General features: G+C 41.8%; 1 protein-coding gene across 3 annotated transcripts in view; it reads right to left on the bottom strand.

Annotated features, from left to right (window-relative positions):
• Positions 1-16352, bottom strand: part of dip2ca (disco-interacting protein 2 homolog Ca) — a 176243-nt gene that overhangs the window by 26926 nt on the left and 132965 nt on the right. For all 3 annotated transcript variants that reach the window (XM_070918464.1, XM_070918466.1, XM_070918465.1), the window contains 9 exons: positions 12687-12778; positions 8803-8913; positions 6473-6596; positions 4009-4118; positions 2778-2880; positions 2585-2649; positions 1939-2032; positions 1231-1350; positions 270-384 (listed from right to left, as the gene is read on the bottom strand). In XM_070918464.1, coding sequence (XP_070774565.1) covers positions 270-384; positions 1231-1350; positions 1939-2032; positions 2585-2649; positions 2778-2880; positions 4009-4118; positions 6473-6596; positions 8803-8913; positions 12687-12778 — 934 coding nt within the window. The remainder of the gene's footprint in view (positions 1-269; positions 385-1230; positions 1351-1938; positions 2033-2584; positions 2650-2777; positions 2881-4008; positions 4119-6472; positions 6597-8802; positions 8914-12686; positions 12779-16352) is intronic.

Below are 16352 nucleotides of genomic sequence, written 5' to 3'. Positions count from 1 at the left end.
AAGTGTTTTTTATATTTATTGATTTTTTGTATAAAATTGGGGGATCTGACCCCTAATAATGACGACAACATGATTATATTTTAAATGAGTACATTTGGAAATGCACACTCCAACACTCTGCATTGACTTTTTAAAAGTTAATTCTTAATTAAACTGTGTTACAACTCTTCATACGCATTTCTGTGTCTTGTGATGTTTAACGTGTGCACACCAATAAAAAGACATGTGTTTTTGAGATGAAACGTGTGTGTGTGTGTGTGTGTGTGTACCTCCTTATAGCTACAGTCAGAGCCTCGGGGGAGCTGGCACAGGGACATATGACCTCCGGCTTCAAACCTTTAGACTGGAAGACGTTAAGGAAGGCGTCACAGGATGAGATCGACCCTGAGAGACACAATTTAAAAAGTCAAGCTCATTACAGCTCATCTTCATGCTATAATTGTAATCTGAATTTTAATGAGCACATTTTGTGGGTTTTTTTCCACGAATCTCTAGAAACTGCTCATAAAATGTTCCAATGTGAAGCCGCTCATGGAGAACCGCCTGTCAGCAGAGGAAAGTAATCCGGTTTATTTATTCTGGTGATGTCAGTAACAACTACTGGCTCCAGGAAGTAGTTTCCACTGACGATGAGCTTGGACTCTTTTGCCCTGGGTTTCACCTCTCAGGCTATTTACAAGCTTAATGTACCGCCTCAACGTGTTCTTTTGGACTTTAAAAGAATTCAACAGGTGGAAAATTATAATCAGGATAAACCTGGACATCAATCAGACACAGATGTTACAATCAACACAGCAGTTTGTTTCTAGTTCTGTTGTTAGACTTTGAGATTGAGATGACCGTTTACATACGAAACATTTGGATTAGTTAGTTACTTCTGGGAGATAAACTGTAGGTATGTAGCAAGTACTACAAGTACTTTATAATATGGTAATCTCTTTTCTTTTGCTCTTTTGTTTTATATGCATCACTGGAAGATGTATGTTTTGTAAAATAGTGGTGTCTTGTAATCCCATGTGGGATGGGCCAGATGTTTGTCTGACGACCTATTTTACAAATGTCATCATAATGTCATGTGTGTGTATTTGCTGGGATGATAAAACATTATATAAATGCAGCACTACAAACTGGGTTGAATATTCAGGGTCTGCAGAGGATGAACCCGCTGCGAGCTTCACTAAATCTCCATCCACAGTGCAAACTTTACGTTTTTACAGAGCGTGTTCTTACAGGGATTTGAACCATCAGCCACCACCAACATGCGCAGGGAGGTCAGGTTGACGTCTCGCTGGTCCCGGTGGGCCACCAGAGCCCAGTGCATGTCCCGCGACTTCACACAGGCCACCTTAGCTACACGGAAAACACACACCAACATCACACATAGATTTATACCCAGGTAGTCACTATAAACTCGTGAAAATCTGGGTTATTGCTCTGGTGATTTCAGGATGTTAGAGATCAAACATAACAAATAATAATCCATTATGTAACAAGAACCTAAAATAATGATGCAATAGCGACACAAGCTTGTGTGGGGGCTGACACATACTGCAGTTTGTCCAAAACACTTAGATCACTAAAGAGTTTGTGCCTGTTTGATTTCTGCTCAACAGTGACTTCACATTTTATTCTCAGTGATCAGAAACATACAATGTACTGAAACCCAACACGCGACTCGCAGCATTGGATCACATTCAGGATAATATTCTGTTATATAATGTCAGAAACGCTTTTAAACAAAAAACACAACTTGTCTGTTTTCTGTTGTAAATCCATCCAGAATGTTTCCCTCAAATCAGCTGGGTCAAAATGTAAAACACAAAACTACAGAAAAAGATGCTGGAAGTCTTTCTGATTTGTTTACAGCAGGTAAACTCACACAACATGTCCATGATTCACGGACGCTAAGTTAGGACACTTCTCAGTCTGGGCCGTTACCTTTGTACTGGCAGACCTTTTGGATCCAGGACAGCGGGTTGACCTTCATGAGGGCGTAGGGAATACTGATGACATGCATCATATTCATTACACTCTGACAGAGACGGAAGATAACAGAGAGTGAGGGATGTTCAAGGCAAAACTCGTTAGTTCAAATATGTAGAGCTGCAACGATTAACCGACTAGTCGATCGAAAGAAAATGAACTGCCGACTCAAGCAAACATTTGCTGTTTCCAGCCTCTTATATGTGAAGATTTGCTACTTTTCTTTGCCGCTGATGATCATAAATGAAGAGTCTTTGGGTTTTGGACTGTTGGTTGGACAAAAGAAGACGTCACTTTGGGCTCTGGGAAATTTACTGCTTTTTTTTTTTTTTTTACATTTTATTAGACGATTAATCGTGAAAATAATCATCAGATTCATTGATAATGAAAATAATCATTAGATGCATTGTATGACCTGTTTTAAAAAAATAGAAACGCTTATTATTTCCTGCTGAAAAGTCACAAACCAAACCCCCCCCCCCGCTAACTTTCAGCAAAGTTGCAAGTAGTTCTGACGACAACATAAACATTTTCTCATTCTTTCACTGGTGATTTGAAACGATAAAGCCAGACAGTAAAGGTGAAGGTGTGTTTTTCTTACAGTCAGGACAGCGTGCCACAGTCCTACATCCTTCTTGAAGTCTAATACATTCACTATGGTCTCAGCTGGAGGACGACAGACAGACAGACAGACAGACAGACACTCAGTGAGATACAAGACATTATTGTGTCTCGACGGTGAAAGGAACTCCAAACTGAATACACTGAAGTGTGAATGTGTGTGTGTGTGTTACCTTCTGTGTATGAGCAGGACTGTGTGAGGGCCTGGCAGTGTGTGAGCATGGCTATCCTCATCACCGTCACACCGAGGACGCTGCCGTCCTGACAGGTCTTATACTGGACACGCAGAGACAGGAAGACAGTGAGCCAGTGTTCGTCACAGGGGTGCCTACCGCTGATGTGTTTTTACAGATTATTACTGATGTTGATGATGATTACAGTGACTGACGTCCGCTTGTGATGAAGCAGTCATTTAATAAAGTTAAGTCAAATATTTTTTTCTTTTTTTTAAATCTAATTTTAAGCACTTTTAATATTGGAAATGAACGCTGATGAACGACGAGGATATTTTTGACGAAATTTAAATTTTTTGAATCTTTTGTTAAATAGAATTTCAATTTTGTAAATGTAACTACAGTACGTATCACCAACCAAGGCTACTGTCATTATGCTGTTTTCAAATTACACAGTTCATGACAGCAGCCACACATTTTCTTCATCATTTCACATTTCATGAAGCCATCAGCAGCAATAAGAAGAAAACCGTGAGCAAGAACAGTGAGAACGGTGTCACCCTCGTAATTATATGTGAACTGGCTGGCTGGCGGATCCCTAAAGAACCTCAAGAGATCAAATATAAAGGCAGCGAGTCTGTTGCCCCCGACGACCTGCTTTGTTTCTCAGTGACATCTTGAGACATTGTGATAAGAACATTAATACACAGCTGAGGCCTGAATCAGCTGTAGAAACACTGATTCATGAATTTAAGGCGGTCGACAGTCATCAATGAGACCTGCTCTGTCTGAAACGTCTGGGAGCTGCCTGACAAAACCAAGCACATTATCTGCTGCTATTAAAGTTATGAATCATGTTGAGACAGAAGTTAGTGTTTCTGAAAAATAAAACAAGACACATCTCTTAGAGCCACAGTGTTTTGATAGAAACAAAAGGTCGATTGTTTTTCAATCACCGCCGCAATCAAGGAGACATTTCACCTCGCTGCCGGCGCCGTTACTGCCCGGCAGCTTAGAGGGACGCCGGCTAAATTCAAATCAGCCACACGAGACGATGGCATTGACCGGTAGGGGAACAGTGGAACTCGGCCCCGGCTGTGATTCTAATCCAAAAGACATGTAGCTCCATTGATTTCCATTCACAAGAAAGTAATGACTGGAACTACACGAGTGGAAACGTTTGAGCGGCTCGGAGAAGACACGCTTCAGTGTTTGCATCAGCGTGCGTTACCTCGATGTAGGCAGTGTCCTGGTTGGCGTCCTTGATATGAGGGAACCAGTCTCGGGGAGGTTTGGAGAGGTGTTTGGACTCCGTGACGAACCACAGCACCTTGGGCCAGCCTGGACACACGGGGGACACACAATGACTGACTGTTACTGGTTGGTTCTGGGAAAGTTGGGAGACATTTCAGCATTCATGGGTTGATCTTTCCGTCCTGATTTACCAGCTCATGTAGACTGGAACCGGGCCCGACTAGTGAAATCTTTGACTAAATTCAAGAGAAAAGTGGATGTTTGGACACAAGAAAGTAACTTCCGGTTTATTCTGGTGCTGAAAGGTGTTTACATGTGGCATTTACTTGTCTGCCACAACTGGTCTGTGGCTCTGATTAATATTAAAAGGGAATAAAACGTTATCTTCGTGGTTCATTTAGGTCCATGTTTTGAATTACTTAACGCCTGAGCTACAGCACTTCAAAGTAAAACAGGGCTTGTGAACAAAAGGCACATAATTAGTGACTAAACTCACTTCTGAAACAATTATAATTGAATAAAAACAGGACTGCGCTACTGTATCTTCTTAACGTGACAACCAACTATTTGCTTCATGGAAAGATAACATGTGAGGCTGTTTCTGATCTTTCTTTATTGAATTTAAAGGTTGTATTTGACATCCAACACTTCACGTCAGACTGCTGATGGATCCACATATCGCTGAACAGAAATGTTAGAACTGTTTGAATTACTTGGCCAAGTGGAAGTATGTCGAGAAGTTGTACCTCTGCTGATTATTATCATTATCATTACGAGGATGTGTGTGAATGTAAAATCCTGAGCATGCGAGGGCTGTTAATGTCTGAATGAACGCTGCTGTTTCTGCCAGACAGACAGAAGAAGCAATCAGCCGTGTGGATGAGACGAGTTTAAAGCCTGCTGATCAATAAGAGGAGCACTCCACCTTAATGAGACACACACACACACACACACACACACACACACACACACACACACACACACACACACACACACACACACACACACACACACTTCTGAATCCATGCTGAGTGAGGAGCAGTAAATCTGGTGGCATCATGTTTCTATTTATACATCCATTACTGAAAAGCAAGCAGTCGTTATTAATCACCAGGAGATTCTCTCTCTCTCTCTCTCTCTGTTCTGTGCTGATGTCTCTCTATCCTCGATTCATCGTGCGCCTCCTTCCGTTCTCTTTCTCTCCTCCTTCTCGTCAGCTGCTTCCTCATCGATTTGTAATTCTGCTTCACTGACTCTCTCTCTCTCTCTCTCTCTCTCTCTCTCTCTCTCTCTCTCTCTCTGTATGTCTCTCTATCACCCTGTCGTTGCTGTCGGCTGCCATCAGTCGGTTCATTCGTCCCGCTGAGAGACACGGGAAAGCTCTGCTGAAACAAGAGAGGCTCGGCTATACGTTGACCTCTGACCTCTGAGTGTGTGCGCAATGCACTGTTTTCAGTGTGTTTGCTGTGTTAGGGTGTCTGTGTGCTTATTACTGCCCTGTAACTGCATTATGACAGCATTTCTTTAAATAATTTAGTTTTTAAATGTTGCCCTGATGCATTTCTTCACCTCATGTAAAGCACTTTGAATTGCCTCTGTGTTTGAAAGGTGCTACACAAATAAATAACAATAAATAACATAATTTAAAGCTATTACTTCCTGGAAAATCATCCTCTTTTTCCTTGCCATAATTTCACTTTGATTTTGGACAGAGAACTGCATATAATTGATCATAAAACTGTTATTTCTGAACAAGTTGGATTATGTAGTAATACATTAGAATATATTTTACAAATCGGTCTTCTAGCGTTTTCCATTTCAGTTTTATTGCGTCTTTGTGTGACCGTCTTCATAGTGCTGACCTCAGTTCATTGCTTGAGGGAAGATGTTCTTGTTACATGCAGACATTTTGATGCGTTGTTTCGATGCTTTGCAACTTTTGAGTTCTTGGATGTTTAGTTGTGACCGTTCAGCACTCAGCTGTGCCCTCCACGTTTGATTTAGGATGGAAGCCCTTTGGGTCTGATTGAGCCACTTGTTGAACTGCCTGCATCATTTCTATTTACAGATGTGGCACTTCTCTTATTCTGTGAAATATTTTGCCACACGGCTGAAAGGTAAGCTGCTATTTTAGCCTGAAAAGTAATAAAGAGAAAAAGCTGATCCAGTTATTTCACTGTTATAACAGCATTTTCAGGCTGGACTCCAGTATGTAGCTACGCCAGCCGCCTGAAAGTGATAACATGGTGTGCAGGAGGCATCTCTGTTTCAGTTCATATGATGGTATTTTTGGTATTTTTCCTGTGGAAAGTAAAGACTTTGTCCAGAATTCCCACTAATACTGGGATCTCGGTTCTTCATATCTAACACTGGTGCGTTTATGATGAACATAGAGTTCCTGCATGTTGCAACAAAGGTGTGTGTGTGAGTGTGTGTGAGACCTTTGAACTGTGGGATCTCTCCAGTGGGACTCTTGGGTAACCCTTTATGGCAGGCGTCGCTGGTCAGAGCCACCGTCACTCCACAGCTCCCCAACAGAAACCCGATCTGCTGACTGCCGGCGTCCTGGGGAGAGACAGAGAGATCCACATGTGATTAATCACCTGGATTGGATTGTGACTGATCAATAACTGCATCCTGGTCCTGCTCAGCTCCTCTGTTCTGTGCTGTTGTAAAGTGGGAAGTGTTACTTTGAGTGTCCGAGGCTGGCTGTGTTAGAAACGATCTGGTTCTTTGATAAAAAAGGTACAAGACAAAAAAAGACGTCAACTACAACTTCAAACAGGAAGTCACATTTCTGCAGGATTCATAAATCATCACACGCTCAAAGTAGAAGTTACAGAACATAACCTGTGATCGGATCCCCTTTCCACTTACTAACATTAACATATTAGATATCAATGATTTCTTGCATTATAGTCAGATGAAAATACGCCATTTTAATCTGAAACACATGAAATCGTGAAAGTGGAATTCTTCTCTTCGCAGGCAGGATTTTACGGAGCAGAGCACGACAGCACGGCTCAGTAAGCCGGTTCTGGAGGTGAAAAGATGATGTTTTGATGGCATTTTCAATATATCCAACAGGTTCTACAGGATCTGGAGGACGTATTTATCAGCTACAGTTGTACAGAAATAGTTAAAAGGTGACATTTTATCGACTAGTCTATAGAACAAATGTTGCAGAAACCTTTGACCACATCAGTTACGAGTGTACGTAAGGATACAGCCTTCACTAACAGAAATAAAATACGTTTTTAAAGCGCTACAACAGCAGATAATACATGTGTGCATAGCAGTAATTCCCCGTCCTGTGTCAGAGTGGTTCAATGAGTTGCTGTGCTGTTTCTCATATGAAACAGAGATGCATAATTTAAGAAAAACTAAACTTTAGTTTGGGGTTTCCTCTTTTCTCTATTCATTTATTTATTTATGTACTTATGTATTTTCATTTAGTAATTTATTGTTTTTGGTAACTTTGTTCAACATGAATTATTAAAAGATTGGAAAGAAACAACAAAGCCGCTGTGTGACACACACTCTGGCCCTCCTGATCCTCCCAGAGGACGTCACCGAGCACCGACAGCCAATCCAAACTATGACTCAAACAAACCTACAACAACAACAGCAGAGATGTTTCTTCAGAGACGTTTGGCTCTGATTACACCTCAGCAGAGCTCATTGTCCTCTGTGCTGCACCATGACTCAAACCCCGGCGCCTTCTGATGACTCATGTTTTTCATACAATCCCCCGCTGAAGAATTAGCCCCATTGACTGGTGTGAATTAGCGCTGTTCGGCTCTGCTGCGCGTCCTCTTTTCAACTCTCTAATGCTGCTTGACGTGAAGTAAAAAGAAGAAATGAGTCCCTAAAGCAACTGAAAACAGAGATCTCCATCACTTCCTCTCCATCCATCCATCTATCATCACCTTCCATGTGAATGATTCCGCCTTTTTTTGATAAATATCGTCATCTAGGGGGCTCACTTTACGTTTCATGATAAATTATGAACATTCAGGGTTGGATAGTTCCACAAAGATTACATTTTGCACACATAAAGCAAACAAAGGAGACAGCAGAGGAATACCAGTTTACGTCTTAGGGTCGTCTGTACAAAGCAATGCACCTAAAATAGACCTGCAACGAACCCTGTGTTTGTAAAGCTGATGATGTTCAGAGAGGAGCCGATCCAACTCTATGCTCACTTTACGTTTACATTTACACAAACACAACTAATTCACAAGTTCTAGCTATGTTTTATTATTGTTACTCGCCATTTTCTCTGTTAAAACACAGAAGTATGTGTTCTAGAGAGGATTCAAGATGCAAAAAACTTTATTGCCTATCACATAATGATTAATCGTCTGAGGTTAAGGGGCTCATAAACAACATAAAAACATAAACGCATGAAAGACTGCATTAAAATACAAACAATAATAACAACAATAATAGCAGGTGTGCAAAGCTGCATTACTGCGACTGAAAGAGTTTTTGTAAGTTCTCTTTCACAAGTTCTTTGACAGGAGCGGTGGAGGAGGTGTGAAGGGTCCAGCATGGCTGTAAAGGTCGAGAGTCGGGTTTGAGCCCCTGATTTTGGTGATTCAGGTGTTTTGTGCAATGTAATTAGCAGAATGGTACCTCTCAGTATATATTTATCTCAGCTGATAAATATAACGTCACTTTGATTAAAAACACATCAAACACTCCTCGACACACAAATGAGCTTAAATTAGTCAGTATTTGGTTGAAGTTCTGCATCATGAAAGCTTACCTTCCTGGTCAGCGGCACTTCTATTGGCACAGGGACGACTTCGGCCAGCAGGCAGCCGTAGAAAGCAGTCATGAAGGCAGCAGGGTCGTTGTTTGGGAAGACCAGCGCCACCTGAAGGCAGGAGAGACGAGTTAGAGGTATATCTGGAGATCACAAAGGTATGCTGTTGATACCATTGTTACACAAGGAATAGCTGGTTGTATCTCTGCCTTAAGCATACAAATTGTATTTAAAATGTGTGCGATGTTGAAAGATGATGGCTGATATGGACTGTCGCCAGAGAGCCAGACGTTCAGCCGAGCAGCCGATGGGTTTTATCAGAGAAGAACAAAGCAAAATCTTTCAGGGGGCATCTGGTCAATGTCTCTCGCTTGCTCTCTAAATCTCTCGTAACTTCCTTTTTCCACTTTCATTGTGCTATTTCATTCGACTCTCGGTCAGTCTACCTATCAACCATCACACTGTTTACATTCCCTCTCCTCCACTTCTCCTCAGTGTCTCTTTGTTTATCCCCCTTCAGCATCTGCCTCTCTGTTTCAGCTCATTTCACTTCAGTTCAAACAGTTTTACTGGCACACTGAAGTTGTGCTGAACTGCCAAAAACTGTTATATAACCGCAGCAAATATGAGAACAAACATCTGGATGTAAAGAAGAGAAAATCAGAACAATAAACTGTAAAAAGGGGGAAGGGAATATATTATAAATCAAGGGAAAAGTGGGTGCAAATTTGAATGAACTTTTAATAAACATGTACTTCTTTCAAGTTTTCTGTACACCTGAACTACGAACTGTGTCCTCCCCATACATGCAGGGTTTGGTATGGGAACCGGTTCAAAACTGGGCAGCCTGCTTTTTGCATTAATACACATACGGAGTGACTATGTGGCGGTGTGCTCAAAACTCTGGATACGCTTCAGTGTAATAATGCCAAAAAATGTAAAAAAAATTGCAATTACAAATATAGATTTACTCCAGAAAACATTCAACTTAGTAGAAATTTGATTTATTTTATAGACCTTCTCACCCAAAGCAGCGCTGTGATAAATATTACCTCTGTAAAGTTAATGATGTTCTGTTTCTGTTGACATTATCTTGACTTGATTGAGCTCTACGGTCGTTTTTTTGTTGAGAATAGAGACAGAATTTTATTTTCTACTGATGTCGCAGCTCATTCTGTCACATGAACATAACAACCAGATCCAACATGCTTCTACAACGCCACAGCAGAGACCTTTATCTCCTGCTCAGCCATGTTGGATCCATATTGGCTCCAGTCGCATGTTGTGATGATAACAGTGAACTCCGGCTTAAGTGCTGCGTAATAGCTTCCATGCACAGTACTGGAGTACGTGTGTGTGTGTGTGTGTCACGGGGTTGAAGCTATAAGCTAAGTGCACCTGAGTGAATGAGAGTGGTGTAATGTTGCCTTAACAGGACTGATGTTGACATGTGCAGGTCTCGTTGGAGCCGTTCAGGTTTCATCTGCAGATGATACCAGCGAGAGAGGAGGGGAAATTTCTCCCGATTAGGACGTTCAGATTCCCGCAAATATCAAATATGTTTTGACACTGAATTTGCAAAGTTCCGAATATGCAGCTACTTTTTATTTTCATGTTGTCGTGGTTACACAAATACCCTTAGCTCCATGAGATTTAGTGAAGCCTCACTGCTGTCATTACCACAACAGTGTGATACTGTAGGAGTGCATTCATTTAGAACTGCAAACAAAACGTCTGCGTCACAGGTTACACTGTCCAACCAGTGCTGACTTTATAGTACAGTAGACACATTACACCCCACTTCTTCCTCTAATTCTAATTTCTAATGTTGTATATATATATTTCAGAATACAATTTAAATATTCACACACACACACACGAGACTCATACTTCTAACCAGATAGGAATGTTTTGTGAACTTTTGTATTTTCTGTGACGGTTCATGTTAGTTTTGGTGGATTATACAGAGCTCTGTGGGCCTTTGGAACTTGTCATGACCCCCATAAATAGAAATACACTACTTGACTTAAAAATGAAAACATTTCTTGGTTCTGAAAGTCGACTCGCATCCACAAACCATATTTGATTCTTCACCAGGCTCATTTCCCGTAGCTGTTGTGAGCTTGTTTTTCCAGATAGAATTACACAACCTCTAATGTCTTTTCATAAAATGACAACTTCTGTATCATTAGTGTAATTAAATCTCAGCTTTCTAAACGCTCTCAATAAAACTAATATCCGTAATCTGACACGTTCCTCCTTTAAAATAAAAAACAACACTGTAATTTCTCCGTCCAACTTATTATAACTTCAGTAAAACAGTGAAAAAGAGCAGCTGGTAATTCACACTGAGCGGGAAGAAAAGGGAATTGTACGGTAATTAAAACACACACCCTTCGCGGCTGAGATACCTAAAATTAAAAAAGAGCACACACACGCTGGCATCGTGCCAGTCTTGAGTTAGTCTCCAGCCGAGCAGGAAATCGAGCTTAAAATAAAGATGAAAGAGCGGAGACGCTGAGGGTGTCACATGGCAGCAGACACATGTGGGACTATTACTGAACCTTTTCCACTTCAGGGTGATCGTCTGTTCGTGTGTGGAGGCGTGTCGGCTGAAGAGGCCCCCAGTGTGATGTGACGATTGTACTGACAGCAAAGGAAGGACGGACCATGTGTCCATATTTAAAACACGGAGCAATGAGCGTCTTGGCCAGTACCCAAAAATCCTGAGAGGTGATGTCAGTAAACTGCTCGTTCTTTTAATCCAGCTGCTGTGTGATGTTTGAGCACCAAAGGAACCCAAAGAGACAACAGAGGAAACGAGTCCAGCTATCTCTGTTGTTAAGAGAGAAATAAAGACAAGAACACGTAGCCTCGCAGATAGTTTTTGTTTTGTTTGCTCACGTTTTCACAAAGGTAGGAGGGGGAACTGAAATTAGTTTGTGCTGCTGAAAACATTTAAACATTGCATTTAAAAATGTCATGTATCTCATTCAAACTATTTCCTACTGGAGAGATCTGTCCCAGTGTGGATCATCCAGAGGCATTCGGAACGCATCCAAAGCGCTTTATAAATGCGAGCTACCATCATGCAAGGCGCTGGTGCGATGGATGACCCGCTCCACCTGCTGATCCACGGCATGTTGCTGTCAACGCTAGGCGCCACATCACAGCTTTGTAAGAGGGATTAAGAATGGGGACCTCATCTTTCTACATGGTGGGCTACGTCCAGGAAAGATGACCAAAGACGTTGACGGATGAGACGGACACAACTTAAATCAACACATTTCTTCGATCATTCTGAAAGACTTGAATCTAGCCTAGCCACCATTACCACAGCTTCCTTTTACCCTGAAAATGACACGGCGAGATGAACACATCACTAAACAAATTAAAACAAAAAACAGACAGAAATCTGCTAACATGAACAAAATATCATTAAAATGGCATTTCAGTCGGATTGTCTGGCTATAGCAACGCACAAGACTTATTCTCTCATTGTTTCAGGGTTTTACTAACTTACTTAATCTTCTCCGTCCCCCCCCCTGTGGGACATAAGACCGCCATGAGCTCCCGCCGTCGTTCGCTATCCTTTGCAACATATTGGATTGCAGAGATTCATCTTGACCAGCTTGTCCATCACAGTTCTGTGCCAGGTTTCAGGGTTTTACCAGGTCAAAACTTAAGACCTGAAAGTCTTTACTTTAAGTTCTAAAATCTCTAAAAGTCTCACACTCAGCCGTCCAACTGTCGAGCCTCATGGGACGTCACTCCTACCTTTGGCCACCAACATATGCTTGTTATTTTTTTCTCTTTGCCGTTCTTTGCATCAGTCCGTCAGTATCATGGTTTTTTTTTGTTGGTTTTGGTTTTCTTTTACTTACCCGGTCTCCAGGTCTGACGAGGGGTTCCTGTTTGGTTCCCAGTTTGTGCAGCAGGTTGTAGGCCACCTTGACACTTCTGGACCACAGTTTTCCTAAAGGCAGATACCGAGAATTATTAATATGAAACCATAGACAGCAAACAGGGCGGGAATAAGAAACCACGGCTCATTTATGGAAAACGTGAGAAAGAGATCAAAGTGTTGATTGTCAGGCGAGTCCCATGAAAAGAACCAGTGTCTTTGTTTGACTTTTTCTCGTGCTTGTCTGGTGGAACAAAGGATGACATCATGAGGCCCCATATGTAAGAAATTACTGCACTGACATGACACTCAATGTTACCACACTTTTGACCTCGTACATTATTTCAGCCCGCGGGTGGACGGGTATGGAGGTGATCACACAGATTTCATAACAAACGTAAACGTTTCCACGTCCAGTGATGCTTTACACACAGAGACACGACCACAGCACATCAGAGGAAGGCGTAGAGGCCACATCGGTGTGTAATTACAGTGATAAAGTGTTTTAGTACCTTTAAATTTCAGTGCTCACACGACTTCAGGCAACATGAACCGACACTTTACCTCTTTTTAAAAAGACGCAATTTGAGAAATATTTTCACTTCACAGAATGTGTTTGTCAAAATACTTTCTGCTTTGAATATCACCCAGTATATATCAATTCAAATAATATATTCAGATCTCTCCGATCGGTTTCATTTTACCTGCCAGCCGTGGTTGGCTCTGTTCATTAACGCCGTAACTCACAACAATAGAATCAATTTCCATCCTTCGCTTTAACTCTGACTGGCAGACGCAGATATTACGCATGAGCAATCCAGCGTGAATCCCTCATTGTTTTTCACACTAAATGAGGTTTTTCTGATGTTTGTCAGAGCTAATGACTTGAAGGAAAGGAGAGCTTCGGGATCCCACGAGGAAAATAGGCAGTTAGGAGAGGAAAACTGTGACTCACTTATAGTGGGTGTGACTACAGTTTATAAAAAATGTAATCAAGAAAGGAATTTAATTAATGAATTCAGAATTAAGGGTCACAAAAAAAGCCATTTGCATCTTAAAGGCTTTCACTTAAAGTGGATTTTTTTCCCCCAATTAGACTAACTGCCTAAAATCTGCCTAGCAACTGCTTACAGGCTTTGATGAGGTGTTTGGTGGAGAAGGCCTGACAGTTTTGATGGTTACAGTCAGACATGATGACTGCTTGGATCCATTAAAATGTACATTATAATACAACAGTATAATTCAAAGAATATTTTGTAATTCTGGTCACTGAAAATGTGAAAATATACAGCGTTTCTAGACTTCTTGTTATTAAAGACCCCTGTATGTGTGCTCGGAATGTGTTTATCTGTAAAGTTTAGGGTATGTCCACTATGTTCACCAGCAGGTGTCTGACTTCGTCCTTCTGTGGTTTGGTGCTGGGCAGGTAACGTCTGGTGGGTTCATCAGAGCTTTTCACTAAAAGAAAACTCTGCTGCCTGCTGCTGCTGGAAGTGGTGAGACTGAATCACAACAGCAAATCTTTTTTTTAACATCAAAATATAAATGAGTGCAGTCTTAACAGGAATATTTGACTTTGGAATATCACTCTTCATATGTTGTTTTCCTTCACACATTCAGGCATGTGCTGCTGACTTCAGCCTGATTCATTCAAACCTGCTGCCAGAGTGACGAGGAAGGCAACAACGCAGCAGAGATGTATCCGGATACATCTGGTCCCGCCCACGGCCTCTCAGAGCAGAGCCGCTAGTTAGTCCCTGGATCAACTTGAGATTAGAAAACGCAGTCCAACTCTTAACCACTGACTCAGTGCTGTATCTGCCTCCGCAACACGTCCTCCTTTGAGTTTAAAGTCGTATTGTTTGGGAAACAGGTTCACATGTGCGTCATACAACGCTGCAATGTGACTGGACGTGCTCTACTAGATCAATCTGGGTCAGTTTACAGTTACGGAGTGGTGCTTTACGTTGGTTCCCAGTGATTTTGACTTTAACCCGCCCTTTAAAACTAAGCAACGTCTTCTCGCGCCCCCCTCAGCAGGCTGCACACGTCCATGAGTAATGTTCCCTTCTCAGATTGCTTCATTTGAATCGTTTTCAGAGGCCTGAATGGGTGAAACTCTCCAGTGTTTCACCACAAGAAAAAAAGACTGAAGGTTTGTGTAGCGTCTACCTCATCACTTATCTCATGACCCCTCAGATTGACCTCTTGGAGTGGTTGACACTGATCATGTAAAAGCAGGTTAAGGGTCAGTTGTGAGTTATGACTAATGGTCCCACTGATGAGTAATAAGAAAAAACAGCTTTACTAACTTTACTGGTACTGACAACCAGGGACTGCAGGAAATACCTAGTTTTTCTCGCGTTGGAACTACTGTGACCCTGAATCAGTTTTGGGATGCCTAGTTCAAGGGCACTTCAGCAGTAATAGTGGGCACCCTGGGGGGCGACAACCAGCTGGAAAACATTTTCAACAATCAGCGGAGAGGATTCCCGCCGGCAGGTTAGAAAGTTTCTCTCCTGCAGAAGTCCGAATCAGAGAGCTGCAGCTCCAGATGTAATCAGAGCCGGAGTCACGGCTTTACTCAACAAACCCGGGAAAGACTCCTTCAGCAGCCTTCTGTCCCCTGAAACTGAGGAGAGCTGAAGGCAACTGTCCAATCATCTCGTTTAATTGAATTGAAAAGGGCACTTTTGTTCTGAAATTATATACTCAGCGTTTGAGAGCAGCAGCTTCATCTCAGACAAAGACTCCGAGAACAAAACCGGTTCTTCCACAACAATATTTCAGACGTGTGATGTGTGATGGATTTCAATTGGTTCAGTTTGTTCTTGTGGACATTATTACAACGATTAAAGAAATTTAATACAAGTTTATTTTATTACTGTGTTGACAGAATTGTGTTGTATATGGAATATTGTTTGGACCTAATGGTTTCATTTGATTAAGTTATTTTCTATATTTGCGTTGTGATATTTAAGTCAGTAAATCTTATCAGCCGAGTCTCTGGGTTGGAGGAGTTTAGGAAAATGGTGGGAGTTGCCATATTCAATGTCCACAGTATTCAGTGCCACAGCCCATCCATTAACACCACATCCGAAACAAAAGAACACAGATATGTCTTAAAGATAGAAGTACAGAAAGTACAAGTACTGCGACCATCAAGTGTGATACATTAGAGGAAACACTGTGACCAGAGTCCAAAATGCCTCTCTGCAGAGCAGTGAGTTGATCATGTCTCCACCTCTAAGAGAGGTAACTATGGCAACTCCCACCATAAGATCCATTGCCCAAAAGACTTTGAATCCGGTTCAACCAATCATGTAATGACACCGGATTCTAGGCTGACTATATACGTGTCCTCGTGTCTTTGTCCACTGTGACTCTGATGAAGACTAATGTCGAAACCAGACCCTTTTTTCTTCCCCTTGGACGTTTGCTGTCTTCGAGCTGAGAAGCGCCTGATTCAGCTGCGTGCTGCTGAGAATCCTGTTTCACATATTAACACATAGTTTGTAAGCGACGCCGATCCTGGAGCGTCGATTGATGGACATGAAAAGGTTCTGCTCAACGGCAGACGGCAGTCTCTGAAGGCATTTCGAGTTTTAAAACAGGATTTGTAGTTTACAGAAAACACTCCAAACAA

This window comes from Enoplosus armatus, chromosome 14 (genome assembly GCF_043641665.1).
Source record: "Enoplosus armatus isolate fEnoArm2 chromosome 14, fEnoArm2.hap1, whole genome shotgun sequence".
Classification (NCBI taxonomy): domain Eukaryota; kingdom Metazoa; phylum Chordata; class Actinopteri; order Centrarchiformes; family Enoplosidae; genus Enoplosus; species Enoplosus armatus.
Note: the sequence above shows the minus strand (reverse complement) of the source record. Positions and strands in the feature narration are given on the sequence as shown.